At 40.4% G+C, this 20,360-nt stretch overlaps 1 protein-coding gene across 4 annotated transcripts in view; it reads right to left on the reverse strand.

Moving 5' to 3' along the window:
* Window positions 1-20,360, reverse strand: part of kdm6a (lysine (K)-specific demethylase 6A) — a 133,527-nt gene that overhangs the window by 53,956 nt on the left and 59,211 nt on the right. For all 4 annotated transcript variants that reach the window (XM_061879672.1, XM_061879671.1, XM_061879674.1 and 1 more), the window contains 2 exons: window positions 2,833-2,887; window positions 2,390-2,424 (listed from right to left, as the gene is read on the reverse strand). In XM_061879672.1, coding sequence (XP_061735656.1) covers window positions 2,390-2,424; window positions 2,833-2,887 — 90 coding nt within the window. The remainder of the gene's footprint in view (window positions 1-2,389; window positions 2,425-2,832; window positions 2,888-20,360) is intronic.

A 20,360-nucleotide genomic window follows, 5' to 3' on the forward strand; every position in this document is an offset into this window, starting at 1 on the left:
GAAGGGGCCCACTCCAATCTGTTCCCACAAGGTTGGGAGCATAGAATTGTCCAAAATGTTTTGACATCCTGGAGCATTCAAAGTTCCTTTCACTGGTTAAGGGGCCAAGCCCAACTCCTGAAAAACAACCCCACACCATGAATCCTCCTCAACCAAATTTCACACTCAACACAATGCAGTCCGAAATGTACTGTTATGCTGGCAACCTCCAAACCCAGACTTGTCCATCAGATTGCCAGATGGAAAAGCAGGAGTTATCAGTCCAGAGAACGCATCTCCACTGCTCTAGAGTCCAGTGGCAAAGTGCTTTACACCACTGCATCCGACGCTTTGCATTGGACTTGGTGATGTATGGCTTACAGTTGTGATCAAAATGATTCAACCCCCACACAATTTTGGTGTTTTAGCAAGTTGGAAATTTATTCCGTATTTTGTTTATAGTCATATCAAATAAAGATGTGTCAAATAGACAAATGCAACTTAAATTGTAACACTGTATTTTACAAAATACCAAAAAAGGACATTTTTCTTAATATCTTATTGACAAAAATATTTAACCCCTTGAAGATCATAACTCTTAAGAACAGAATTTGAATAAGGTCTTTTCAATCAGGTGTTGAAAACACCTGTAGATGTGATTAGAACCATAACGAGCAACAATTAAACTGATTGAAAAAGACTGACGCTCAGCTTCTTGTAGATGGTCAATGGTGTATTTGCAACATAGTGAAGTCCAGGAAGAAGTCAAGAGAGGAGGTAATTTCTCTTCATAAGAAAGGATATGGATATAAGAAAATAGCAATGACATTACACATTAGAGGAGACACAGTTGGGAGCATAATTCGAAAGTTTAAAGCTAAAGGCACAGTGGAAACACTACCTAGGCGTGGTAGAAAGAGGATGCTGTGTGCGTACAGTGATGAAAAACCCCGGGGTAACAGCTGAGGAACTACAACAGGACATTGCAGAGGGGGGAACGCAGTTTCGTCTCAGACAATAAGGCGCGCACTACGAGATGAAGGCCTCCATACCAGAACTCCCAGGCGCACCCCACTTCTGACTACCAGGCACAAGAAAAATAGACTCCAGTATGCCAAAAATCATCTGGACAAACCCCAAAGGTTTTGGGAAACTGTTCTATGGACCGATGAGACAAAACTGAAACTCTTTGGGCCTATGAATCAACGTTATGTCTGGAGGAGAAAAAATTAAGCTTACAAAGAGAAGAACACCTTTCCTACTGTTAAGCATGGTGGGGGGTCAATTATGCTCTGGGGCTGTTTCTCTGCCTCAGGTACCGGGAATCTCCAGCGCGTTCAAGGCATTATGAATTCTATTTCCTACCAGGATATATTAGCTGCAAATGTCATGAAGTCAGTGACGAAGCTGAGGCTTGGGAGACGTTGGACCTTCCAACAGGACAACGATCCCAAGCATACCTCCAAATCAACATCAGAGTGGTTGCAGAAGAAGGGCTGGAAGACTCTGGAGTGGCCTTCACAGTCGCCAGACCTAAATCCTATAGAAAACCTGTGGTGGGACTTGAAGAAGGCAGTTGCAGCACGCTAGCCCAAGAATATGAATGAACTGGAGGCCTTTGCCCAAGAGGAATGGGCTAAAATACCTGTAGATTGTTGCAAGAAGCTTTTGTCCGGTTATGTATCACATTTGAAGGATGTAATTACTGCCAAAGGGTGTTCTACTAGCCCTTCGATGAGGTGGCGACTTGTCCAGGGTGTACCCCACCTTCCGCCCGATTGTAGCTGAGATAGGCGCCAGCGCCCCCCGCGACCCGAAAAGGGAATAAGCGGTAGAAATGGATGGATGGATGGATGGGTGTTCTACTAAGTACCAAAGATGCATGTAACTAGGGGTTTGAATAATTTTGTCAATGAGATATTAAGAAAAATGTCCTTCTTTGGTATTTTGTAAAATACAGTGTTACAATTTAAGTTGCTTTTGTCTATTTGACACATCTTCATTTGATGACAATAAACAAAATACGGAATAATGTCCAACTTGCTAAAACACCAAAATTGTGTGGGGGTTGAATAATTTTGATCACAACTGTAGATGCAGCTGCTCAGCCATGCAACTTTTTGTGGTCTTATTGGACACTTGCAACAAGCAGCGGCTCCGGCTTAAATGAAAACTGCCCACTCATGCAGAAGTGAGAAATGCTTAAGGGTGGTGGGAAAAGTCTAAATTTGATCAAATATTTATTAATAAGTTGTCTGGCATGGCCAGTTTTATTCCTGCTGACTCCCCTTCGTTGCAATTACAATTGTGTTTTCCACATTTAAAATACCAAGATAATATGCTCATTATCCTCAGCATATACTGCAGCTATTTAGACCTCACTAACATAGAAGGAATGCGTAGGGCTTACCTGGATCTCATACAAATGAGCAATGTGGAACTGAACTGTGAGGGGAACAAGCAGAAAAATATGAATTAGTATTTCCTGGTTGAGGAAGCACATAGACAGAAAATCAATAAGACTGTATTGCATGTTCTTCCTGTAGACCTCAGAGGGTACAGATTGCACCCAGCATGGATCACAGATGGGAAGAGGATAGAAAGACAGTAGGGTGCGCATGTAATGTGTAATGTGCATGTGAGATCTTGCAGTTCTCCCTTCTGCCGTCTCCTAGGCAACCCCGTTTTTTTGGGGGCAGATAGCGAGAGACAGGCAGGGGGAACTGCAGCACACAGAGGAGTAACGGCCCTATTTCCTCCAGACATGCAATGTGGACTTAAAAGGCTGGTGCAGAGCTGTTGTGGTGGCGTGTTTAATCATAGAATAATAGTCGTGAGCGGCCAGCGACTTACTCTCAGCCTTGGACAAAGTGCAGAGGTTTGAGTCGATCAAAGCCAGCTGAAAATGCTGTAGACAGAAAAGGAAAACAAAAAAGATCAGAAACTGTTTTCATAAATATCACAACATGTTAACTAACACTCCTGAAGTCATTATTCACGTTTTGCATCTTTATACGATTATTAACACCTTTTTTTATGGGTTACTAACCACAATAATGTAGTAGTTCACTAATCAAAAATGTTCTTATTTTGGCATGTTAAAATTCAATCAATCAATCAATGTTTACTTATATAGCCCTAAATCACTAGTGTCTCAAATTTAATCATACTACATTCTGGCAGCCTTCTGTTAGGGTAGCAGACACATTGGGATGGAACAAGCCATACTTCAGTCTATTGACTGGCTAATAAACCGTCAAGTTCCCATATAAAAAAAAAATTTTAAAAATGGAAAAGTACCAAAACAACATTTCCCAAACTTCTGTGCTCTTGAAGGGGTCAAATTATACTTAAAATGATCGTAAAACTGGGATTGCTTACCGCACTTCGAAAAACTCACGGTGAAACCTCAATTCTGGCTGAAGCAGCTGCTGCATTACTGGCTTACTAGCTTAAATACTAACATAACATGAATTCAAAACACATTAACGTAATTTCCCATTACAGATGTCATAAGCTTATCTGAACGTATCCAAACACATTGTTGTCTGAGCAACTAATCTATTCAATTGTGTACATTGAACACTCAAAAAGCGATAAAATAGAAGCCAGAATATTTAATGTTTGTCTTACAAGGAAAGTAAATATATTGGGTGTCTATATATTTCAGAAAAACAAATTTAAAAGTGCTTAAAAAGATTGGCATGTGTGTACTTTCTGAGCACGTTCAACAATATTGTGATAATAACGATAACCATGATAATTTTGGTCACAACAACCATGATGTGAAATTATAATTTCAACAGCAATCTATTGATTGTTACCAGACAGTTGTCGCCTTTCTATGTTTGAATATTTTGGAAAGTACTTTAGTACTTTACCTATAGTTATAAGAGTTCAGTCAATTGATTGTTTCATGGGAAATCTTTGGTCTGAGTTTTGCGTAAAACATTTAATCTTACCAATTTTTGGCACCCTGGTGTTAGGGTGCAATGCCTTAACTATATAATTCAAAAAATTGTAGTTTGTTTTCCTACTTAAAAACATACATTTGGTTATCATACACAATTCTAAATTACACCAAACCACTTTTTGACTCCCTCTTGTACCAATCGCTGTCACACGGTACTTAAAGGTGTAGAAAATAAACTACCTTCTGACGCAGTCGTGTTGTGCTTTATTGTGGGCCTAGAAGAGCAAGCCCAAATAAGCAACCACACGTAAAAAAATAAAAAACACAACCCGCGAATCACAAACTTTGCATGCGACCTTAGTAAAAAGTTGCTTATAATACAGACATGGCAACATTGCTGCTGCAAGCAACTCGGAACCCCGGTGATTAGTCGCAACGACAGTTGATGGAAATAACGGTGGTCTTGTTAAGAGAGCGACCTACCAGGGCTTCAAAGCTAAACTTCTCATACTATATACTAGAGATGTCTGATAATATCGAACTACCATTATCGGACTGCTAATATTATCGGCCGATAATGCTTTAAAATGTAATATCGGAAATTATCGGTATAAGTTTCAAAAAGTAAAATGTATCAATTTTTAAAACGTCGCTGTACGGAGTGGTACATAGACGTTGGGATGGCCGGCACTGCCTTGGCGTGCCGGCCCAATCACATTATCTAAGGCATTTCACACACACACAAGTGAATGCAAAGCATACTAGGTCAACAGCCATACAGGTCACACTGAGGGTGGCTGATAAACAACTTTAACACTGTTCCAAATATGTGCCACACTGAACCCACACCAAACAAGAATGCCAAACACATTTCGGAAGAACATCCGCACCGTAACAACATAATCTCAACAGAACAAATACCCAGAATCCCTTCCAGCACTAACTCTTCCGGGATGCTACAATATAAAACGCCGCTACCCTAAACCTCAACCTCCTCATGCTTTCTCGGAGAGAGAATGTCCTAAAATCTAGCGGGGTATCACAACATAATTAGGCATAATAATGTGTTAATTCCAAGACTGTATAAATCGGTATTGGTTGATATCGGAATCGGTAGTTAAGAGTTGGACAATACCGGAATATTGGATAACGGCAAAAAAGCCATTATCGGACATCTCTACTATATACTTCTTTTTTCTTTGTCCATTTCTAGAATGATGCTGCTTTTTCATTGCTACAGTATGGACTGAGTGTCACTCAGTAAATCGCACGATAAAAAGAATAGTGCTATTTAGGGAACTTTTGTTAATTTTGACAGTCCTATTTTGAAACATATCGTACTTTGGCAAACCTCCTTAGCTACAAAATGCCTTAAATACCCTATAGTGTGGAGAATGACATACAATGCAAACTTCTGGTTGGTTCCTAGCTATTTTATGTTACTTAAAAAGGTAAACATTTTTGGCCTCAACTGGCACCCCAACCCGGGCTGGGAATCTCAGGGTACCTCGCTGCAATACGAATACGCGGTATTTGCTTCATGTCAATGCTGCATTAAGGTTGAAAAATAAGTTTCATGGCTTATAGGTTCACCTTCTGTAAATTGTGCGAGAAGCAAAAAAAATGTGCTTTCAAGTTTGCCCAAGTGTGCTTGTTAGATGTTGCGTGTGTGATCCAAGACGGCTGATGCAGCAGCAGGGCTGCGCAATATGGCGGAAAACTGTATATAGCGATAAGTGTTTTATATCAATCGATATCAACAATTTTTTTTTTGTCTAACCGAAAATAAGGACCGGGAGAAAATTATATAAAATGTAAACATTTTTATCTAAAATGTAACCTTCCTCTGATTATAATCTGATCAGCTATCAATGCAGAAAGGAAAGGAAATGTCAACACAAGCATGGAAACACTCAATGTGAACAAAATTCTAAAACCACATTAAACACTAAATGACCTTTTTACAATTAACATGCAAAAATAAGAAATACGTAAAAGATGCTTAGTGAAGTGTGACAAAATAGTGCAAAGTGTGAATATGTAAGCGTAGAGAAACCCAAGAAAAAAACTATTTCGTGCCAGGAAATTACGGCTGTCCTCTACAGGGTGAGCGTGGCTAACGTTCGATATCACTGATTACGAGTACCTTGGTCTGACTACAGTCCGTTTTGAAAAATCCCCCAAAAAACTGCCACAAAGACTTCACATAAGGAATCAACTGCGAAACAACAACGTGGGAGAACCAAACATTGATACTGTTACCTGATTGGCTGTTAACGTGTTACTCCCACTGTTCAGTGATCACTTATTGCATTGCTCTGTTACCAGAGAGCGAATGCCTTTGTTCTTGCAAATAATGTTGCTTTGCAACTTCCGGTTTCTTCCAACAAAGAAAATATATATCGAACGCATTTTTATTGATATCAAATACATGCCTATTGAGATATATATTGATATAGTTTTATTGTCCAGCCCTAGTAATATACAACATTTTATGTTCAGAGAAAACAACAATATACTGATATGATTCAATGATCTTGGTTAGAGTGTCCGCGCTGAGATCGGTAGGTCGTGAGTTCAAACCCCGACCGAGTCATTCCAAAGACTATAAAAATGGGACCCATTGCCTACCTGCTTGGCACTCAGCATCAAAGGTTGGAATTGGGGTTTAAATCACAAAAATGATTCCCGGGCGAGGCCATCGCTGCTGCTCACTGCTCCCCTCACCTCCCAGGGGGTGAACAAGGAGATGTTTTTTTTTTTTATTGATTGATTGAGAGGTTTGACATCTTAAAGAATTCAATTCATGTAATGCTTTAAAAAGGCAAATGGATGGCACAAAAAACCAAGAGGCTTGTCCATTGTCAAATGCAGAGGTTAATTTCACCACACCTTGTGTGTGTGTGACAATCATTGGTACTTTACTTTATTTTGTAATAATAATAAATACATTTTAATATTTATAAGGTTAATTATTGTAATATTTTGACATAGTGTCAAACTCTGAATACCAACCAGAGTAACAACATACCTAAAGGCCAAGCATTACATCGGTCACCTCTAACCTCCCAAAATAGGCAAAAAACTATTGGACACACTTCAAAATCCCAAACAAAGTCTTCCGAGAAGACTAGAAGCAGCAAAGTTTGACTCCTTGTAAGTGTGGCTGCCAGTTGTCCCAATATTAATCCACAGCATACACTTGGTACTCCACTCACAAGTGGACATCATGTCTGCAATGTGGTGTCCATAGTCATGCCGTGCACAAATGTGCTCCAGCCGGGGGGTCTAGTAGCTCCTTATAGGTTGCTCCAAGGTGACGGCGGAGTCATGCAAGCATGCATTTAAAGAGACAATGTAAGTGTTGTATCTGGGTCATTTGTAGACCCGTGAGAACAGATTGTACTAGTTCCATGTCAGCAAGACTCGGTGCACATGGAAAAGCATGAAAGTAAGTGAAAGGCTGAATCCACGATGCAAAAGGTGGCGGCGGCCACGCTTGAAGATCAATGCCAGACGGACGCCGGGGAGGCCGCTTGGCGCCTCACACGTGCGGGACGCCGACTTTGAACAAACCGAAAATAATCAGACAAAGCGTTACCTATACGACGGGGCGGCTTGTCTGCAGCCTTCTTCCTGGCAGCATCTTTCTGCGAATGCTCCACACCTTCCTCGCTCCTTCACACTTACGGCAGATAATGCGGCACTGACTGTTAGCTTGACATTCCACCTCCCTTCTCATATCTTTGCCTCTCGCTCTACACCACTTTTCTCTCTCACTGCTGTCTTATTTCCCTTTGCCCCCCCCCAACCCCCCTCCTCTCTCCCACTAGTGTCAGTGATTACTATTCAGCAGACGGCTGCAGTGGCGAGTGCAGAGAGTGAGAGAAAAGAGATGACACCCAATACCTCAGAGCGGCAACATTACCAGCACCACTGCACCCTCGCCTTGGTTCTCGGCTCTCAGCTACGGTTAGGCAGACAACTCATGCATCCATTGAGACCGCGTTGACACACAATGAACGCTATGGTGTCCAGCCCTTTGAGACCCTTGTGATTTAGGGCTATATAAATAAACATTGATTGATTGATTGATTTGTTTCAGACACACTCAGAGGATTGGTATTGTTTACTTTTTAACCGATACTAGTACCAGTCAATAATTCAAAAATGGTGCCAGTGCTTAATCAGTATGGGTGTGAATCTTTGAGCACCTAACGATTCGATCAAATTCAGATTCCTGGGGTGACGATTTGGTTCAGAATCCATTCTCGATTCAGCACGATTCTCGGTTCAAACCAATTCTCGCAATGTATTATTTGGTATAATAATCATAAATAAATGTTCTTTTTTAAGAAACTGGTTACAGGTTACAAAAACTGTCATGTCTTGAGATAATGTTTTGTTTAGTTATGTTCTGTTACTTCAAGACTCCATTAGTTCCTGTTTTTTTACTCCCTTGTTTTGTCACCATGGCGACCCATCAGTTTTCACCTGTTCTCATGAGACTGACGCACCTGTTGTCAATCATGACATATCTATTTCAACCTGTTTTTTCAGTTGGTCGTTCTGGCGTCATTGTTGTTCCATGCTCATTGTTCATGCCGTTCTTGTCTTGCCACGTAAGTTTTCTTTGTTATTCAAGCCACAGTTTAGTGTGTTGTTTAGTTCATATTTTCATGTCTTAAGTTGTTTTTGTCTCCGCCTTGTGCGCGCCTTTTGTTTTCACTTTTTCTTTACCTTCACACCACGACCAGTCCAGTTCATTTGCATTCCGAGAAAACAAACCACATCATAGTCCACGTTACGACAAACTCCTTCTGGTTGCAAGGAGATGGTCTTTTCGAAAATGTAATCCTATGACGAAAATGTATTAAAAGCAATTATATTTATATTTTAAAATGTATGAATCAATTTACAAACGTGCACAACCTTGGAGAAAAAATAATAGGAAACTGACAAAAAAAAGATTAACTTTTCTATTGGCATGAACCGCTGCCACGCAAGTGCTGAAATAAAACTTTGGAAATCAAGACTACATTTACTACCTACCTATTTTTGACACTTACATGTCCCATGTAATGTACTAGAGATTATTTTTTTTACCAAATAATTTACTAACATTATTATTGAGATGTCCGATAATGGCTTTTTTGCCGATAGCCGATATTGTCCAACTCTTAATTACAGATTCCGATATCAACCGATACCGATATATACAGTCGTGGAATTAACACATTATTATGCCTAATTTTGTTGTGATGCCCTGCTGGATGCATTAAACAATGTAACAAGGTTTTACAAATTAAATCAACTCATGTTATGGAAAAAAAATGTCAACATGGCACCGCCATATCTATTATTGAAGTCACAAAGTGCATTATTTTTTTAACTTGCCTCAAAACAGCAGCTTGGAATTTGAGACATGCTCTCCCTGAGAGAGCATTAGAAGGTTGAGGTGGGGGGAGGGGAAGCGGGGGGTATATATTGTAGCGTCCTGGAAGAGTTGGTGCTGCAAGGAGTTCTGGGTATTTGTTCTGTTGTGTTACGCTGCGGATGTTCTCCTAAAATGTGTTTGTCATTCTTGTTTGGTGTGGATTCACAGTGTGGCGCCTATTTGTAACAGTGTTAAAGTTGTTCATACTGCCACCCTCAGTGTGACCTGTATGGCTGTTGACCAAGTATGCTTGCATTCACTTGTGTGTGTGAAAAGCCGTGATTGGGCCGGCACACAAAGTGAGTGCCTTTAAGGTTTTTTGCCGCTCTGTACTTCTCCCTACGTCCGTGTACCATTCTGTACAGCGGCATTTTAAAAAGTCATAAATGTAACTTTTTGAAACAGATACCGATAATTTCCGATGATACATTTTAAAGCATTTATCGACCGATAATATCGGACTGCCGATTTTATCGGACATCTCTAATTATCATCATTGAAAAGGCAATGTAAAATTCTATAACATGCATGCAAAGAACTCAGAAAACGTTTCCCATCTGGTAACTATCCTGTAGCCTAGACATTTGGGGTAAAAGTACTTCCGGTCTTGTGACCTCTGTTTACAATCAGTCAAATATACCTTCTTGCTGGCTACTCTAGAACTTACAACTGGTTAGGAACTAACAGTGTTTGGATTGTAATCAGCCAAATATGATTAGCAGCAAAGTTGACAGCCATCAACATTGTCGCTTGGAGAACGAATGCAGGCGCCAACAAGTAGGCTAGCTAGATGATACTAATTTAGCTAACTAGCAAGCTTGTTTAAGTGCCTCTAATCGTCACCCCATTCTGCAACTCAGTGAGGCGTTTAGGCAAGAGGAACGGCAAGTACAGCATTCAACAAATTGTTTAGATGGTACTTTTTTTGATATTTCATTTTTAGAAACGCATAAGTGATATTTTGACGCGACAATGAATGTTCAAAAATGCAGATTCCTGCTCTTTCATGGACATTTTACATGCCTGGAAATAGAATCAGGATGAATATAAATCACGATTTGAATGTAAATCGATTTTTTGTGCACCCCTACTAAACGGTGCCCGAACCGGTACCTAAAAAGTGAATAACATGCACATTTTTGTGTAGAGAAAACTGTTTTTTTTATGGCTTATGGCATTCAAGTTGAACAGACTAGTAAATTATATACTGTAATATAAATTAAATGATAAGTATCATAATTTGCTGACGACAAGCCGCTATGTATTTCCCTGAAGCTTTAAACCCTGCACTTTATACAACGCTGCGCTGCATTATGGATTTTTGTTTGCTTCCCGCGCCGTCAATAAATTCAGCCTCGACACATTAGACCAATAAAATTGTTCACATTAAATCAAACACAATCATTCAATGAGCCATTTAGCGCATTATGCACTCACCTTTATCACGGAAAAGATGGAACGAAAAACACAGCCCTAAAGCCAAAGGCAATCAAATCAGCCATTCAAAAAGAAACAGCACAAAACGGAAATCCACCACCGGTAACGGACCGCGAAAAGCCACACTGCTGCGCGCTGAAGACGACAACTAAGGCGATTTCAACTCGCAGGAAGAGAAGGGCAAAGACCGCACTTTGGACTGACCTCTTCGTGTTACAAGCAAAGTCTTTTGCTAAAGTGTTTTAAGACCTGTGTGGCCAATATACGTACAAAATAAAATGTGCCCAAAAATTAGGTAGGCAAAGCTTATATTTTAAGTGTGGTCTATTGTCAGGAAATTATGGTAACACATAAGGTGGCGACTTGTCCAGGGTGTAAACTGCCTTCCGCCCAATTGAAGCTGAGATAGGCGCCAGCACCCCCCGTGACCCAAAAATGGAATAAGCAGTAGAAAATGGATGGATGGATGGATAAAAAAATTAAAATAAAATAAAAATCCACAAGAATTTGTCATAATTATGGCAGCAATACATAACATGACCTTCATTGGTACATAATGAGGAAGTACTCTGTAGTGTGTAAATGTTAATGTGAATGTTGTCTGTGTTGGCCCTGCGATGAGGGGCCGACTTGTCCTTCCACCCATTAGGAGCTGGGATAGGCACCGGCACCCCCCATGACCACAAAAGGGACAAGCGGTAGAAAATGGATGGATGTGTTGTGGCTACTGGCTAGTACTGTGGTGCCAACAGGGCTGCTGTGGCTTTGTTTTTTAGCAGCGCAGGCCCTTCATAGGCTTTCAAAACAACGTAGCAATGCTGGCATTTTAACGTGGCTGATGAGGTTTGATGTGTTGAAGCACGATATTGTTGTCCCTCCTCCCTCCTGGTGCAAAACACAAGTTAAATGTCTCCCACTGGAATAATGAAGAGGCCCTTCATCGCGGGTATCAAACTCAAGGCCCAGGGGCCAAATCTGGCACGACATGACATTTAATGTGGCCCGCGAAAGCTTGGGAATAATGTGGATACTTCATCTTTCTTACTAAATGTTTTAATTGTTTCCATTTTGACAGAAAACGTAATACGTTAAATGTAATACATGAAATGTCATATCTTTTTAACTTTGCTATACATGTAAATATTCAATTGTTATTGGTGTGAATCTTTGGGCACTTCGCCATTCGATTCCGATTCTTGTGGTGAGGATTTGATTCATAATAGACACTCGAGTCAACACAGTTCTCGGTTCAAACGGATTTTTTCAATGTATTACTTGGTATAATAATAACCCCTTAACAAAACAGTTTAGAGCAGGGGTAGGGAACCTCTGGCTGTGGAGCCAGATGTGGCTCTTTTAATGACTGCATCTGGCTCTCAGATAAATCTTAGCTGACATTACTTAACACGATAAGTAATGAATAATTCTGCTGGTAATCACAGTGTTAAAAAATAATGTTCAGAATATAAAACATTGTCATGCATTTTAATCCATCCATCCGTTTTCTACCAGCCAAAAAGGTTCCCGACCCCTGGCTTAGAGGTTACAAAACCTACTTTTGGTTGCTGACGTATGACATATACATGCACCAAGTAAGCATGGAGGTGGCCTAAAAAAGATATTTTATTTTTTATTAATTCATCAAAATAAAATAGATTTTTGAAAATTACAAAAAAAAAAAAGGGATTTGAATATAATAAGAACATTTTTAACACCCCTAATAATTATATACCGTATGATAGTTTGTGGGCTTCACGGTGGCAGAGGGGTTAGTGCGTCTGCCTCACAATACGAAGTTCCTGCAGTCCTGGGTTCAAATCCAGGCTCGGGATCTTTCTGTGTGGAGTTTGCATGTTCTCCCCGTGAATGCGTGGGTTCCCTCCGGGTACTCCGGCTTCCTCCCACTTCCAAAGACATGCACCTGGGGATAGGTTGATTGGCAACACTAAATTGGCCCTAGTGTGTGAATGTGAGTGTGAATGTTGTCTGTCTATCTGTGTTGGCCCTGCGATGAGGTGGCGACTTGTCCAGGGTGTACCCTGCCTTTTGCCCGATTGTAGCTGAGATAGGCGCCAGCGCCCCCCGTGACCCCGAAAGGGAATAAGCGGTAGGAAATGGATGGATGGATGATGATAGTTTGTAAAAAAAATAACAATAAATACGTAAATATCTGCTAGTCACCTTGACTTACTATTTCAAAGCAAGTTATCCATCAATTTGTACGTACAAAAATCAAATAACCAAATGCATGGGCAATAATTAGAGATGTCTAATAATATCAGACTGCTGATTTTATCGCCCGATAAATGCTAGAGAAAAGCGCTATATAAATATAATTCACTTCACTTCACTTTAAAATGTAATATCGGGAATTAACGGTATCGGTTTCAAAAAGTAAAATGTATGACTTTTTAAAACGCCGCTGTGTACACAGATGTAGGGAGAAGTACAGAGCGCCATAAACCTTAACGGCACTGCCTTTGCGTGCAGGCCCAGTCACACAATACCTACCACTTTTCACACACAGAAGTAAATGCAAGGCATACTTGATCAACAGCTATACATGTCACACTGTAGGTGGCCATATAAACAACTTTAATACTGTTACAAATATGCGCCACACTGTAAACCCACACCAAACAAGAATGGCAAACACATTTCGGGAGAACATCCGCACCGTAACACAACATAAACACAACAGAAATATTATGCGCGACCCCGTTACCCCCCCTCCCCCCAACCTCCTCATGCTCTCTCAGGGAGGGCATGTCCCAAATTCCAAGCTGCTGTTTTGAGGCATGTTGAAAAAAAGTAACGCACTTTGTGACTTCAATAATAAATATGGCGGTGCCATGTTGGTTTATTTCGGAAAATCCTCCATCCATCCATGTTGATTTATTTCGGAAAACCCTCCATCCATCCATTTTCTACCGCTTATTCCCTTTCGGGGTCGCGGGGGGCTCTGGCGCCTATCTCAGCTACAATCGGGCGGAAAACCTTGTTAAATTGTTTAATGCATCCAGCGGGGCATCACAACATAATTAGGCATAATAATGTGTTAATTCCACGACTGTATATAACGGTATCGGTTGATATCGGTATCTGTAATTAAGAGTTGGACAATATCGGAATATCGGCAAAAAAGCCAATATTGGACATCTCTAGCAATAATATAATAAGGGGTTTATACTTTTATATTCTTACATTCACTGTTACAAGTGGCCCTCTGAGGGCAGCCATGACTGCGATGTGGCCCTCCATGAAAACATGTTCGCCACCCCTGCCCTACATGATCGGCGCCATGTTTGTTAGGGTGAGCTCAGGCAACATTTAAGACAGGTTGAGGAGGAAAGGAACGCTTGATTTGCTCACCTTCACTGGGTTTTTTTTGTTAGTTAGTTACTTAGTTAGCAACATAGCTCCAAAAGTTATGCCGGCTTTGATGAAACTTTCTGGAAACTTCTGATTCTTTATTATTGGAGGAAAGGTCTTCCTCCCATTTCTACAATCTTTGACTAAATTAGCTAACAGGGAAAGTCCGTAGGCGTATGTACGTGTGCAGCGTACAGTGAGTTCATCATGCAACGTTTACAAGAACACAATCAGATGTGGGTTCTAAAAGTTTCCATCATCTCGTCAGCTCCATGCCTTTTGAGTTGGCTCCAGCAGGATAGACGTCCTCAAAATAAATCTGCATTTCCTGTGTTCGTGTTCCCTATATTCCAAAGTGTGCACAGTGGGTGTGTGTGTGTGTGTGTGTGTGTGTGTGTGTGTGTGTGTGTGTGTGTGTGTGTGTGTGTGTGTGTGTGTGTGTGTGTGTTTGATGTGAAAGTGTGCGATGCTGGCTTTGTGCCAGTACTCAGAGAGCGGACGTGCAGCACATGCCGCACGCTTCGCTCGATAAATGGCAGCCAAAGCTTTCAGACACCTTCCACTCTTACGCACCATTTCCCCCCGCGTCACTCTTAAGGACCCGTGCGGACACCTTTTCCACAGATAATGCAATATTGATTTCATGGCATGACCCTGCAACATCAATATGGCAGCTAAGAAATGCCCAAAATGTGTTTGGTCGTACGATCGGCTGTTAGCTGGCATTGGCTCCTTTTAAAGTCACACCTGATGTGCAGATTAGTTGGCAGGTATTCCGGCAAAAAGCACACAAATTGACAGTAAAAAGTCAAATTTACAATATATAAAAAACAGTGAGTTTTAATTATTTTTATTGTATATTTTCAAAGGACAATAATATATATATTTTATGTACAGTAGAGTAGCCAGTGTACAGCTTGTATAGTAGTTCAGATTTTATATCTACTGTAAATGAGTCAAGACACCAATTGTCCTAATTAACTCCCTAGTGTTAATATTCAGTGTGAGAAATGAGGGTCTCTCAATATGTTTTCACTTTCGATACAAGACTGTTAGTGAAGCTTTGAGTATTAGCTGATACTGATAATGCGCTAACAAAATACATTGGCTGGGGTCTTTTGGTGGTGTTCTTAGCTTGACGAGTAAAGAAAGGATTTAAGGCTGTAAAAAAAACAACAACAACCAGAGCAAATGAGATGTACTGTTGGTGAATGGATTGTTCTTGCTTGCTTTAGCTTCGTAGTTTAGCCGCTGTTTCAACTGGCCATCTCGACATTGTTTAGTTTAGGACGCGTTTTGGGGATGAATGCGTGTTACCGGACAATTTTTTTCCAAACAAATATTCCTACTCCTCACAATGACAACATTTCAATCACATTCATGTAAATTCCCTTGATCTTATTTTGCGTTCATCAGCGGATTCCGTTGTATTGGCCAATTATATGACTCTGTCCATGGTTACTTCAATGCGGAAAATCCTATGCCTTACATTTTTTGTTAAGTTTAAGTAATCATTAATTAGCGCTAGGGCTGGGCGATATATCGAGTTTGTAAGATGTATTGATTCATTTTTAAACAAGATATGAATTAAGAAAATATTGTAATATCGATATAATTTATTTCACATTGAAATGACCAAACATCGCTTATTTGTTGTGTTCCTTGTTCTCCCCCGCTTCCCACTCCCTCACACTCCCTATTAAACCCCTCCACTTGCTCCTTCCAAGACGTGCTTGCACGCATAAGAACATCTATAATTGGTTGGTTGTTTACTATGATGAGTCACGATTGGTTGACTTTAGGACAGGTCACGGAACCAAGAAGGGAAATCACAACAGACATCCCAAATGACGACGAGAGGGTCGCAGAAGAGAATAGGTAATTTTCTAGTGGGCAATAAACAGGATATATTAAAAAAAACTAGTGGAAGATGGCAGAGGGATTTGCTTCCTTAGATGTTTCTTTTGACGATGTAGACGACGTCCAGGAAACCATCAATGCATCTACTTGGCCACATTTGGACAAATGTATGCGTCTGGATAAAACATTCACTTGAGTTGTTTACCACGTAAGCCCAAATCAAAACTGTTCTCCAGTTGCCAAAAGAAATGCTGCCAAAAATGTATGCCGAAGTGAGGAAGATCATAGCCACACAATTAAGTCAAGTCACTTACTTGGCACTGACCAGAACCGTGCGTGTGTGACAGTCCATCACATCGCCGACTGGGAATTAATAAGTGCCTGCCTGCAAATTTATTTTGTATCCGAGTTTGTTACATTTTGTATTATTTGCACAGCTATGTAATTTATTTGACATGGAAATAAAATTTTTCAATTTTATTTATGTTATGTAATTCTGTGCTACTTAAACAGTTTATTTTCTGTGCTGTTTATACCCATCTTGACTAACTGGGTTAGTACAAGTGTTTACAGTGCAGTTGTCATTCACTTCAATTTCAGTGAATCTCGGTCAAAAATGAATATCTTTAAACGTATACTTTCACCGGAAAATATATATATCGAATATTGAGTTTATGTAAAAATATATCGAGATATACTTTTTTGTCCATATCGCCCAGCCCTAATTAGCGATGTGTCAAATAAAAAATAGTAACAATGTTGAGATCCTAAACTTCTAGTAGATGTCTTTTTTTCCCCACTTATACGCCCATTCATCCGTTTTACCGTTACAAGCTCAATAATTTGCATGCACGTTGCACTGCCAATTAATCTTTTTTTTTTCCCGATTATTATCACTACCATGTCTGTTTCTATTTAGGTTTTTGTTTTGAATTAAAAAAATAAACGTGTCCCCCACAGTGTCCTATCAATAATGAGTCACATCCAACCAGAAACATTTCCCAAGTGAGAATGATTTAATACAGTGCCTCGCCATAAAAGTTAAAGTACCAATTATTGTCACACACACTCTTGGTGTGGCGAAATTATTCTCTGCATTTGACCCATCACCATTGATCACCCCCTGGGAGGTGAGGGGAGCACAGTGGGCAGCAGCGGTGCCGCGCCCGGGAATAATTTTTGGTGAATTAACCCCCAATTCCAACCCTAAGTGGCGGTGTAAGCAACCAAAGCCACCGGTAACATAAAAACTATAGAAAAAGAAACCATGCACTTTATACTCTCCACTCAGACATAAAAACATTGATAAAATAAAAAGGGATGGCAGATGAACAACAAGAAAGTGACTCTCGTTTGGAGAGACGACGAGGTGAAATTACTTCTGCGCATCACACTTATTTACAAAACTGAAATATCAAGAGAGTCCTGAAGATTCTTCTTCCACTGAAACTCGCCTCATTCTTTTACTTTCTTGGAATGCTTACAGTCACACCAGCGATCGTTTGCCTTTCGGAGTCTTGAAGCGGACAACTAAAGCAGAAATGTGCTTCTGGTAGGTTTATACATACTTTAATCTGTACGAGCTAACTGCTCTGAGCTACTTGTTATGCTACATCAGAGCTAGTTTAGCTAATATAATGCTGTAATTAATAATGTTATGATACATAATCTTTCCGTTGGTTTGTTGTTCATATTTCTTAGCTTAGTGCTTGCAATGAAGCATTCTAAATTCTTTACTTTGTTTACTTTGGAGTAGCTGCAGCATTAACCCTGATGCTGCTCCAGCTGGCTCCGACATACCTGGGTGAGCTGCCTGTAACCCACAAGGGATCATCCTGTCACATCAAGCCTGGCTCCATGTCCCCAGGGGCCAGATGTGCCCCCCGAACACGGACAACCGTTCCTCGGCTAACCAAAAGACATACGGCAGCCCAAAGGAGACGGAACAAAGAAAGTGTCTGTTGTTGTTTTTGTCACACACACAATACACCAACATCTTCTCGTTTTCGTTCCACACTTTAAAAAAAAGTAACAATATTAAACCTCACTAGTACATAATATTTCAATATTTTACGGTAGGGCTTGGCGATACATCGAATATACTCGATCTATCGCGCGTTTGTCTCTGTGCGATATAGAAAATGACTATATCGTGAGTATTCGAGTATACGTTGTCATGCAGTTGCTTTTAGTTGCGGCCATTACACTTCAGGCTTTTCTCACACTTTTTTGTCTCTCCTTCTCACAGACAGATAAAACAAGCGCACCTTGTTACATAGGTCACATACCGTATTTTTCGGACTATAAGTCGCGGTTTTTTTTTGTACTTTAGCCGGGGGTGAGACTTGGCCAAACTATAAAAAAAAAAATATATATATATATATATATATATATATATATATATATATATATATATACACACATATTTTTTTTTTATATAGCTGGACTGTGGAGAAGACTGCGACCTATAGTCCGAAAAATACGGTACTGTCGCGCGTGCAACGTCATACGCCCTCGCCGAGCAGAGAGGTAGCGACATGGGTAAAGTTAGTAGTGGCAGGTGGAGCGAATAGAGCGGTGTGAGGGGTAATACAAGAGAGAGAAGGTGCGAATCTGGTAACAAATGGAGGAAGAATTAATTCCTAAGGTGTGGCTTCAAGCGGAAAGATGTTGAACAGACAACGGTAATATGTCAATGATGCAGCAAAATCGTTGCTACAAAAAGTAGCAGCACTGCTAATTTCTAGCATTATTTAAAAAGTCACCCGCTAGAGAATAAGGAGTGCTTGGAACTCTGCATATAAACATCTTCGGCCGGTGCCAAATAAATGATAAATGGGTTGTACTTGTATAGCGCTTTTCTACCTTCAAGGTACTCAAAGCGCTTTGACACTACTTCCACATTTACCATTCACACACACATTCACACACTGATGGAGGGAGCTGCCATGCAAGGCGCCAACCAGCACCCATCAGGAGCAAGGGTGAAGTGTCTTGCTCAGGACACAACGGACGTGACGAGGTTGGTACTAGGTGGGATTTGAACCAGGGACCCTCGGGTTGCGCACGGCCACTCTCCCACTGCGCCAAACCAACAAAATGCAGAAGCAACCAGCACTGACCCAATTGAGCCTGGCGTCTTCCATTTCCAGATCAACACCGTAACAAAAAAATTGTCAAAAACAGAAGATAACGTCCGCAGGAACCTACCACATAGCGAAGGACATACACTATTTGATTTCCTATAATGCAGCTCAATTTTATTTTACAGTTATTGAAATATCTTAGGACATCATGCACAAAAGTGCACTTTATTCGTGTTAAACTATTGTAGTGGGATTCTGTACAAAAAGTGCAGTTTAATTTAGTGTTGTTTTGATTTGTCATCTTAGTGACATGCACAAAAGTGCACTAGTAGCTTGTTTTAAAATGTCTAAGACAATCTTGCACTTTCTGTTTTGAAATGACATGAATGTTTGTGCCACTGCTTAATAACTGTTTAATAAATACAGTTTTGCTCAATTGACATAGTTGTGATTTCCCTCTCTGCATGAAAGTTTAAAATGAGCATATATTAATGCAGTATGAACAAGAAGATTTTAATGTAGACACATAAAATCATCATACTGGTGTAATTATATGCATCAAGTGTTAATTCAAGGCTAAGGAAAAATATTGAGATATACACTATATTGCCAAAAGTATTTGGCCACCCATTCAAATGGTGAGAATCAGGTGTCCTAATCACTTGGCACGGTGTATAGAATCAAGCACTTAGGCAATGAGACTGTTTCTACAAACATTTGTGAAAGAATGGGCCACTCTCAGTGATTTTCAGAGTGGAACTGTCATAGGGTGCCACCTGTGCAACAAATCCAGTCGTGAAATTTCCTTGCTCCTAAATATTCCAAAGTCAACTTTATTATAAGAAAAGTGAGGAGTTTAGGCACAACAGCAAGTCGGCCACCAAGTGGTAGGCCACGTAAACTGACAGACAGGGGTCAGCAGATGCTCAAGCGCGTAGTGCAAAGACTTTCTGTACAGTCAGTTGCTACAAAGCTCCAAACTTTGTATGGCCTTCCAATTAGCCCACGTACATTAGAGAGCTTCATTGAATGTGTTTTCATGGCCGAGGAGCAGCATCTAAGCCATACATCACCAAGTCCAATGTAAAGCATCGGATGCAGTGGTGTAAAGCATGTTGCCACTGGACTCTAGAGCAGTGTAGACGCCTTCTCTTGACTGATGAATCATTTGATTGATACTTTTATTATCATGCTTTTCCATCTGGCAATCTGATGGACGAGTCTGGGTTTGGAGGCTGCCAGGAGAACACTACATTTCGGACTGCATTGTGCCGAG

Source organism: Nerophis ophidion, linkage group LG19, assembly GCF_033978795.1.
Source record: "Nerophis ophidion isolate RoL-2023_Sa linkage group LG19, RoL_Noph_v1.0, whole genome shotgun sequence".
NCBI lineage: Eukaryota > Metazoa > Chordata > Actinopteri > Syngnathiformes > Syngnathidae > Nerophis > Nerophis ophidion.